General features: G+C 46.1%; 1 protein-coding gene across 1 annotated transcript; it reads right to left on the minus strand.

The window, feature by feature from the left end:
* Positions 1-1660: 1660 nt before the first annotated feature.
* On the minus strand, positions 1661-6724 carry tmem276b (transmembrane protein 276b). The gene is made up of 4 exons (XM_076998633.1): positions 5796-6724; positions 3057-3170; positions 2274-2411; positions 1661-1926 (listed from the first exon to the last, which is right to left on the minus strand). Exons 1-4 carry the CDS (start codon positions 6187-6189, stop codon positions 1676-1678), a joined length of 897 nt encoding a protein of 298 aa, XP_076854748.1. The 5' UTR covers positions 6190-6724; the 3' UTR covers positions 1661-1675.
* Between the last annotated feature and the right edge of the window lie 4158 nt (positions 6725-10882).

The following is a 10882-nucleotide window of genomic DNA, read 5'->3' on the forward strand; positions in this document are numbered from 1 at the left end:
TGTCACATAATCAAAAGCATCCCATCCTGCGCATGTCTCCCCGAGAAGGCAGTCAAGCTCCCTGAGCTGTGGTCAGCTGCTCACGAGGGCAGCATATTCACTGCAGGACAACTGCGCCCGAGGAGAAGTCTGGGCAATGTAAACTTTACAGTACTTTACATGTCACTATACAACATGTATCCTTACTAAATCAATGGGACACTTTTTTTTTTACATCTGCTGCCCAAAAGCATCCAGTAACTGAACACTGGCACTCTACATGACTGACTATTAAAATTTTCTATATCGGTGTGCAAGACTTCAGAGCTCCAACCGACACCCACCAGACTTCAATACTTGTTTTTCTGTTTTCACAAATCTAAAAACAAAAATCCATCATGGGGTAACAATAGCAGTTCGCTTCTACTAGAACTAATGCTCAAGAAATCCACTTAATCCTACTGTGTGCCTTCTTGGACAAAATCATTTCTAAATCCTGAAAAATAGCAAAGATTCATGCCATCCACAATCAACAGCATATAGAATTTTAAAAAGAGACTCAGTTCTTTACCCAAGCACCATTCCATACAAACAAGCCTCAAATATGCACACACACAAAATGGAACTGTACAGACACACAGGCCACAGGGAGTTTGCTCATGGAAGCCGTTGAGCTGATGCTTTCTCCATCTCTCTGTCCTGCTCGCCCTTCCTCATGGACTGAGGGTTGCCGTCCTCTTCCTCTGGCTCCGGGCACAGCCTGGCTGGGTCTTTAGCACTGGTGCAGTTCAGGCTGATGTGTCCAGTCATGCTGTGACCTGCTGGGAGCTGGGCATTGGGACATATCCTGCTCAAGTCCTTAAAGCCTTTAAATGTCTACCAAATGCACAAAATATGCAATACAGACCCAGTCATCTGAAGAAAAAAACATGGCTTCTGGCTGGGTGGTTGCCCATGCTAGTTGGTTCTTGAGTGATATTTCCCAAGGCTTCTTAGAGAAAGAGAGACAAAGAGAGACAAAGAGAGAGAGAGAGAGAGAGAGAGAGAGAGAGAGAGAGAGAGAGCGAGAGAGAGAGAGAGAGAGAGAGAGAGAGAGAATGTATGTGTGACTGTGTGTGCAGTGATATTGCAAAAAGAGAGCACCATTTTAAAATGAATCCATGAAAGGAAAGTAAGAACCGGTCAAGTCCTGTCCTAGTCTTTATGTGTGTGAGAGGGGGACAAACACTGGGGAGGATTAGATTGTCGTGGATGGCTCAGTGTGGCCTCCTAGTGGACAGGAGCAGGATGGTAGTGATGTTTAGCCTGCATGGTGTGGGTGTGTGTGTGTGTGTGTGCATGTGTACATGTGTGTGTGGCTTTTCTCCAGTCGCTGTGCTGAAGCTGCACAAGTTGTGTGTTTGGTCGTGTTCTGCAGGATGGTGATCTTCGGTCCTAGAACGTCCATCTGGACTCGTGGCGTGCAGCTGTGCATGACCGTCACCCTCAGAACGCTTGCTGAGAAGCTCCAGGCAGCCGGGCCTCCTGTCCTGCCACCACCGTGATGGAGGACAGGCCGGATGGTGCTGGGGTGGCCATGAACAGGCCAGGCTGAGGCTGCGGAGTCCTCTCCACCCACCCCCACCACCATCACCCTCTAACCTCCCTTAACCCCCACCCCCACCCACCCCCCAGGCCCAGCCCGGCACCTCTCCGCTCACACGGTCCCATTCTCGTGCCGGGGCTTGTGGACAGCGGTGCGGCTCGATGGGCCGCTGAGCGAGGGCGCCAGCGTGCACAGGAAGCCGGCCAACAGCGTGAGGCCCAGGCCGCCCCACGCACAGAACATGGACCAGCCGTAGCCGTGGCTGATGTCCTCCGGGAGGCCGTACAGGTAGCGCGGGTAGCGGGACAGCTCAAAGTTGATTCCCGCCACGCACGTGCACAGAGAGATGATACAGCATGTTCCTAGTGTGCACAAACACAAAGAAAACGTCAGACTGTTTATCTGCACTGATCTCAGGATAGTGCCACAGCAAACCAGCGCATCAAACCAACGATCAGGCTAGGAAAGCGGCACTAATCAGTGAAGTCACCACTAGATGGTGCTGCAGTCATAGCATTATGATTTAAATGGTACCAGAGCATAATAGCGTCTAAAGACAGTCGCTTCACTCACTCGTGGCACCACACAGATAATCTGACAATGAAATAAAGAAAACTAAACATTCAGCATCTCTCATTCAATCCAAACGTTACAAACACACACCGTTAACATCCACTACGGCCTCCGACACGGACGTGCGAGCGCTCACCTCCCATGAGGAAGAGGAGTCCTGCTACATACTGCATGAGATCATGCTGCTGGCAGCAGCCCAGCACGCCGACGACCCACCCGAACAGGATGATGGAGAGAGCCATGCCCACGAAGCCTGCCGTCATCCTGCGTAGATCTGCACACAGCAAACGTCTCCCGCCGTGACTGCCGACGTGCCGCCACCAAAGCGTCGGACGTACGGCTCACGGGTTTACGCCGCACCGCGTTTCGCCGTCTTGGAGATTTACCCTAGCCTATGTTTATACCTGACGGGTGGTCACTAAATATATTCAACAGAGCATCTGTTTAAATATCGGCAGGCTCTGTCTTTGTAATAGGGTGTAGTCATGGTGGTGGTGTTTACACAAGGTGGCTATATATCCTTGCAGAAAGACCTAAGCATTGCAGCTGGGGCTGAAGCGAGGACCATGCAGGAGATACTGGGGAGAGCACGAGGGACTGTGGAGCAGGGTTGCCAACTTTTGACGTTCGCTTGGAGTGAGATTTTAACCTGGAGCCGGTGGCGAGTGTATTTTGTTGGGGGGGGCGAACGTAAAATGGACACAGATTCAGTGTTATATCGCCGGTGGATGGCGCCAGGGCTAGCGAACTACTAACGTATTGAATCATATATGTGGATCTGAGGTAAATAAACTGGATATTTTTTTCGGCGTGAGATATCGGAAGTGTGGCGTGAGAGCGTGTGAAAACGGTCAAATGCGTGTGTCTCACGCTCAATGCGTGAGAGTTGGCAACCCTGGTGGAGTGGGTCATGACTTACGGAGGGCGTGCCACTCATCCTGCCGGATGGTCTTGGTGATGTTGACCGGCATGTTCTTGGGCAGGATGGACGAACTGTAGTGGTACATCACTGGACTGCAGCGCTGGATCAGACCTGCAGGGGGTGGTGTAACGGGCCCAAGGTGGGACAAAAGTGGGACACAGAATAATGACGTATAGTCTGTGGAGACATGGAGACAGCTTTTCCACGAGGTTCAGACCTCTATATTAGAGTAAAACAGGGTTTGGGTTTTCCAAATAAACACAACCAACTCTTAATTACGTCTTTGTGCTCTGACTCAAATTGGTCAAACTTGAAATAGTTATTGTGACACTGGAGGTTGTGTCAGGCAGGAATCAGATTACCAAATACAGACAAAGTGATGAAGTTAAACAGAACACAGAGAAGTATCTGCTTGGCTCTGTGGACACTGTTGTAGAGACAGAATCTCAGCCAAGCCAGCTGTGATGTAGGGGATCTGAGCGTCATTCTCACAGATCAGCCTCTAATTATGCTAAAGCAAGCACGTGAGTGAGAAAATCGCTCCAATTAGCCACCATCATGCATTACAGGAAGCGATCCTCAGCCACGAGTCAGCTCTGCACGACAGAGCAATCAATCACCACAGTCTAGTTCCTATGGAGACTATCTATTTATTGAAAAGACAGTGTTAGCAATTGTACTGACGCAACTGAATAGTGTTCTGGAGAGTCACAACACTGCACTGTTTTACTTTTACTACACAGATCTAGAACAGTTCTAGAACAGCGGATCTAGGAGGAGGAAGCTTCAGTGCAAGCCACAAAAAAAAAACTTCTGGAAGTTTTATTTGTATAATTATTGAACCACAATAATTTTTTTAAGTATGACTAAACTGAGACAAGAACATCGGTGTTCAAGATGCATATTCACCGCGTGGAATGTGACATGCATGAAGATTCTAAGCACGTTCTAAGGACTGACACCTGATCAGTTCTAAAGCAGAGGACTCTCCATCAGTGCTGGGCTGCTTCTCATCACCATGGCCACTGGCGAGTCCTGCGCATGGAAGCACAGCATCAGCACACCCACGGCAACTGCTGCGTACATGCAGGCTGCTAGGCAACGGTTTGGCTTGCATCATCAGGACTAGGTCAGGGTCAGAAGTTGACCAGTGGGCTAGAGACACAGCTGCCATACAGTGCTGCAAGACGGAAGGTGGGAATGAGCATTTTACAATCAATTATTAAAGTGATATACCTGAAAATACTTTTACAAGAGCCCCTGTGTGAAACATGATTCCAGCACAGCATGTATTGCTTCACAATACTATAACAATGCCCTGGTTGAGAGGATTATCCCCATAGCCAAAATGTTAAACCTCTGCCAAATATCGATTTGCATATACCAGAAATTATCTTCAGAAATTCTCAAAACTTTCTTCTAGTCTCCACACACACAAAAAAAATTATAGTTACTATAGACTTAAAAGATCAACAAATGTCAGTAGGTCTTTGAAATCGGCTCAAAGCCTTTCAACCCCTTGATAACAGAACACGGACGTGATTTAATCCGTTTAGAACATGCCACTAGTCTCGTCGCCCCCTCCCCCACACACACCACCATGTCTACCATTGTAGCTCAAGTGAGACAGACAGATGAATTGTTGGCGATAAATCAGCGAGAGGCGTAATCCTGGCCTTTGTCTCTTTCAAGTTGAACTGGTAGTGCACTTCATCACAGTTTCTGTATTTAGGGCAATCTATACAGCCACCTACAGACACTGGGGGAATCCAAAGAACAAATTATTGATGGCGATACAGTCACGTGAGCAACACGCGCCTTACAGCAAGGACAGAATGGAACTGCTGCCAGCATTGAATCTAAAAAAAAACAGAGTGGCTTGAAGCTTTATGTGGACCGTAGTAGGAAGGCGGCGAAATACGTACGTCTATGAATAGGCGAAATGCAAATAAAGGTTTTAATGATCAAGTGGAAACTGTTACTTCTCTTATGAGACTCCGATGCATTGCATTTCTGAGTTAAGGAAAGAAACCGTTCATATTTTTGTGATGCCCGTTGTCTTTGTTGTCTCGGAAAAGGTTCTCTGTTGTCCTCAACTTCCTTGAACGATTATGTTCTACGTATAGCTTGCAAGTTTTGCTGAGGCGCATATATGAAAATATATTGCATGAGGCTTCATTGTAGCGTGTTTCTTCACGCTTGACGGTTCGCCGTGATTTTTCTGTTAGGCCTTCCTCGTCCCTGTGTGTTTATAAATAATTAATTTTGTTCCGCTTTCTCTTCCCCGCAGAGACGTGTGAGCTATTAACCCATTATAACTTATTATCTCACGGCTGCATTTCTTACATATGCAAATACGCTCAACACAATCGAAAGGCGTGAGATTGCACTTGATCTCATACTGCGCCGAGTACTTGAGCAGAATCAGCACCACGGCCAGCGACCGAGTTACGGGTCCAACTGCCAACAAATGTCAAACGAATTAAACATGAACTAGTGCCAAGTTGAGCATAACTATTGTTTACCGATTTAATTGAGCATGATGTTCATCAGGACCTGATGGTGGCAGAAGCAGAGCTGTAGGCCATTTCCAAATGGAGAAAAATTGGTCCACTGCTACACGTTTAATACATTTGTTTAATATTACATCCTCCTTATTGACAAGAGGATTTACAAACTGTGACCCGAATATATGTAGCGGTGTGTGCATCGAATGGAAGCGACACGAACCCTCACCTTTGTATATAAGATCATCCGTCTCCAGGTCAAAGCCATCACGGAGGCACTTTCGCCATAATCCGGAGATGGTGGAATTGTACTGACGGCTACAGTGAGACTCCATGGAGGATGCAGCGGCAACAAGGTGCCGCCTTTCACGAGGTAGTGGTCCCACAACTGGCCCCGCTTTCGTTTCAATGCCATTTGGAGGCATCTGGAGGGGCAGGTTGTGATTTGAGATGTAAATGTAGCCAGGGTCGTTGCGGTTGTTGGCGTAGTTCTTACAGCGCTCCCGGTGCCGACGGGCATCCGTCTCGTACCAGTAGTCTGTGCAGATAGCCGTTGCCAGTAAACACAGCGAACAGAACGCCAAGAAAAGCCCCGTGCTGGTTAAAATCTTAATGGCGGCCATCTTCTCCGTTCGATGGGTAGCCCAGAGAGGCGCACGGTCGCTCCGTGGTGAGAGGTAGCAAAACAAAAACAGACACTCAGAGCCTCTCGCACCTCTCTGACGCCGACATGACGGACGCAAAGTACCGCCCGGTACTGAGGGTGTTCTGCTGCCGTGGAGAGCCCCGTCAGATACGTTTCTCCCTCACCGATCGTACTGAGTTTTATTATTTTTTTGGAAGAGGAGAGCGAGGAGAGCGGAGCCGATGTGAGCAGTCCGGAGAAACAGTTGAATGGTGTAATTCTCTCTCTCTCCTCTTGGGCTTCAGAGGGCAAAGGAGCAACTAATCAAATGCCTCAAGAAAAAGAACTAGGGTATTGATACTGGCCCGTTTGATTACGATACCTACACACGTGAACGGCAACGCTAAACCTTAACGCACTAGCACATATATCACCAGGCGAGATACAGTAGATTAAACAGCTTCGGCGGCAATATGCGAAGTGACTCACTTTTGCTGTAAAGTTCAAAGTCCAGTTGCGTAGTAGCTTTACTAAACAGTGAGAAGTTGCGATTTCTCAGAGTTGTTCATCACAACTCACAGGTACGTTTGTAAACAAATGTGTTTTCTTTCCATGATATTTTCCTTCTCTTGGGGAAAGGAATTAAATAGAACCAGAACTATATCAAGTGAAAGGTCACAATAAAAATAGGGTCAGGACAGGAATCGTTCATTTAAATCATATTGCCTTTATTAGAGATTCTCGCCCTGGTATTACTACCATAAGAGGAGAATCTCAAGATGTTCAGCTGCTCAAGGGAAATTCTCAGTCAGCCGCCCGCCGAGGACGCAGCGGGGGGCACGCCTACGAACAGGATGATCAGTCGTTTGAAATGTTCCCAAAAGCAATAAATATAACAGCATCTAATCAAATGTGTGTCGTGCTAGCGCTTGAACTGTAGAATAATGAAATACTCATTTCCACTGCAATATATTGTATACTGTGAAGCAGCCAATTTCACTATTCGTAAAGGCACCAGAGACTCTAACATACAAAGTACTGGATGACGGGCAATATGAACTACAATTACATGATGCAGCTGCTTGCAGACGCCTTCATGTTATTAGCCAATTTTAGTCTACACCTTTGGTCCCATGACATTATCTTCTTCTGCCCATGCTACGGTGGCCGAGAAGGGCAAAACTATATGACAGCTACCCAACAGTCCCACTAAATTCCAGCCACCCTAATTACTAACTCATTCTGAGGTAACCACACACTACATGCTTCAGTTACATAAACCCAAAGCAATCAATTCAACAGCAAGGACAATATGGGGGCAGTCATGGTCTGGTGGTAGTGAACTGTTCTTGTGACCGGAGGGTCGTGGTTTTGATTCCCAGACCTGAGGCCATGACTGAGGTGCCCTTGAGCAAGGTACCTAACCCCGACTGCTCCCCAAACACACACACACACACACACACACACACACACACACACACACACACACACACACACACACACACACACACACACACACACACACACACACACACACACACACACACACACACACACACACTAGTATATATATAGGACATTAAAGATGCACAGCCCAAATACAAAATGCAGTGAAATGGCACATACAACTTCCATGGAAGCAACATCACTGATTACACGTTACTTAAGTGTAAACCTTACACCTTAAACCTACTGATTAAAAAGGTGCCACTGCATTATATATGCATTTAAAGAAGTGTAGCTACAGACTGTAGTGGGTTGCCATACTCAGATTCAGCAGCCACCCCCTACTGGTCTGTTCCTGACCACAAGACCACTGTGGACCAGATGCTATTTGGGTGGCAGACCATCCCAGACACAACAGTGACACGGGAGTAGTGGAACGGTAGCAGCCGTTGTGTTGCTACGCCAGTCAGAATTGTCGCTAGAGGGATTTTTTACATGCGTCAGTGTCGCTGCTAGCTTGAAACGGTCCACCCACTTAAACTTGGGTAGACAACAGATCTGCGTTCAGATATTGACAGACTTGGATGATGTCTTACAAACTGTTCGTGGCAACAGAGCTCTGCATAAAGCTCTAATAAGTGGTTCCAGTTAAGTGGGTGATTTAAACAACTCTGTTTGTGTTTCTCAGTGCCATGCCTGGTATACTGCACTGCGCAAATGAGTCGTTAACCAGAGTGCGCACACACACACACCTTTTACATCACATCTCTTGGGGGAATCAGACAGGCTGGGCAGGCTTCATTCATAAATGAGACACATCATGATTGAATGCAGCTTGCAGGTTTTGGAACAAGCAATGTAAAAGGTCTTCTACAAATGCAGCATGCCACAGAAGCAAACGTAGGAGATGATCTAGTTAGGAATCAATCATTTCAGACACCAGCGAGCAGTTAACTCTGCTGCTGGAACTGAATGCCTGCAATTAGACAAGCATTTGTGAGTGTGCACTCTGCCTAGGAAAGTTGCAGCCAGTTTCCCCATACACAGCAAGCCACGCCAGGGCAGCTTACAAAGGAAGGCACCCCACAGGGGAGTAGTTACTCCAACCATCCCTCACCAAACAGACTGTGTCAAAGTTGGACAGGGTGTGGACCCAATCGATGCCACGCTCCAGCTCTCCGGCCCAGGCAGGGAGAAACATAGGATGACTGTAACGCAACAACCATGAAAGGAATTCTGGGTACGTACATGCCAGGAACACAAACCCTGCGTGGTTTTGACGGATGTCTAAGAAGCCACTTTAATGCAAGAATATATAATGTGTAAAAAGCAAGTAACTTTAGTATGAGTATTAAGTCATGCTCTCTGCTCCAAAACCAGAAACCAAATCTTGATCCGACTGTGCTATCTAATTATAGACCCATTTCAAACACATCATTTATATCTAAGATCATAGAAAAAGCTGTTGCCCAGCAATTATGCCTATATCTGCATAGGAATAACACATTTGAAAAGTTCCAATCTGGTTTTAGGCCCCATCACAGTACTGAAACAGCATTAGTTAAAGTAACAAATGATCTCCTCCTTGCATCAGATCAAGGCTATGTATCACTGTTAGTGCTTCTTGATCTTAGTGCAGCTTTCGACACAATTGATCATAGGATCTTGCTAGAAAGGTTAGAACGCTGGGTTGGAGTCTCAGGCACAGCCCTTTCATGGTTTCAGTCTTACTTAACAAATCGCTATCAGTTTGTAGAGCTCAATAATATTTCATCCAAACGTACAATGGTTAAATATGGGGTCCCGCAAGGCTCCATCTTAGGACCACTATTATTTACATTATATATGCTACCATTGGGCACAGTTATAAACAAACATGGTGTCAATTTTCACTGCTATGCGGATGACACTCAACTTTACATATCAGCCAAACCCGATGACAAACTCAGTTTAGGAAAAATTGAGGCCTGTGTAAGAGATATTAAATGCTGGATGTCTCTAAACTTCCTACAATTAAATGAGGACAAAACAGAAGTTCTCCTTGTGGGCCCTAAGGCCGCAAGACAGAAAATTCCAAATTTAATGCTTAATCTTGCAGACTATCCCATTACACCTGGCACAGTAGCCAAAAACCTAGGCGTCATACTCGACTCCGACCTATCATTTGATAAATATATAGATAATACTACTAGGATAGCTTTTCTACATCTCCGCAACATTGCCAAATTAAGAAATGCATTATCACAGGATGATGCAGAAAAATTGGTGCACGCCTTTGTTAGCTCTAGACTAGACTACTGCAATTCACTACTGTCAGGATGTTCAAATAGGAATCTAAATAAACTTCAAATAGTTCAAAATGCCGCAGCTAGAGTTCTGACCAGAACTAGAAAATTTCAGCATATTAGACCAGTCCTATCAGCCCTGCATTGGCTCCCAGTTAAATTTCGTATTGATTTTAAAATTCTATTATTAGCATATAAAGCACTACACGGGCTTGCTCCTGAATACCTCCAGGAACTTATTTCCTACTATGAACCCCCACGTCAACTAAGATCACAGGGTGCTGGTCTGTTATTAGTTCCACAAATTAACAAGGTAACAGCAGGGGGGAGAGCCTTTTCTTATAAGGCCCCCCAGCTTTGGAATAATCTTCCTAAATGTGTCCGGGACTCTGACACAGTCACAATCTTTAAATCTAGGTTGAAAACCCACTTATTTAGTCTAGCGTTTGATAATTAATATCCCCCTTAGATAAAGGTACAGATCCAGGGGTTCATAGACGAAGGGTTTTATGGTAGACTGGGGTGCTGGTGCTGTCATCCTGTCACTGCTTGTGGTCACTCAAGTTTGTTGACAGTGCAGTGGACGGATGCCATTGTCTCAGAATGCCCCCAAGCCTATGTTACCTTCTGGTTCTGCCTTTTTTTTAGCTAGGCTGTAATAATTTAACTTAGTGCCGGAGTTGCTGCCACACTCCAGAAATGTTTATAATTTTACCTGTCCTGTATATGTCCTCATACAGAGCTAATTTTCCCTGTTTCATTTCTCCACATGGCTGCCCGCCTGCTTGAGGTATAATGAGATGAGGAGAGACAAGCGATCCATCCTGGCCGGCCACCTCCTGCCTAACCGGATGCCTACACCATGATGGACATTATTACATCTTTTTCGGTCTAAATGGACATTATTGCATCTTTTACATTCTGTCTATATTGTTGTTGTTGTCATGGTGACCGGTGTCG

Source organism: Brachyhypopomus gauderio, chromosome 1 (assembly GCF_052324685.1).
Source record: "Brachyhypopomus gauderio isolate BG-103 chromosome 1, BGAUD_0.2, whole genome shotgun sequence".
Taxonomy (NCBI): Eukaryota; Metazoa; Chordata; class Actinopteri; order Gymnotiformes; family Hypopomidae; genus Brachyhypopomus; species Brachyhypopomus gauderio.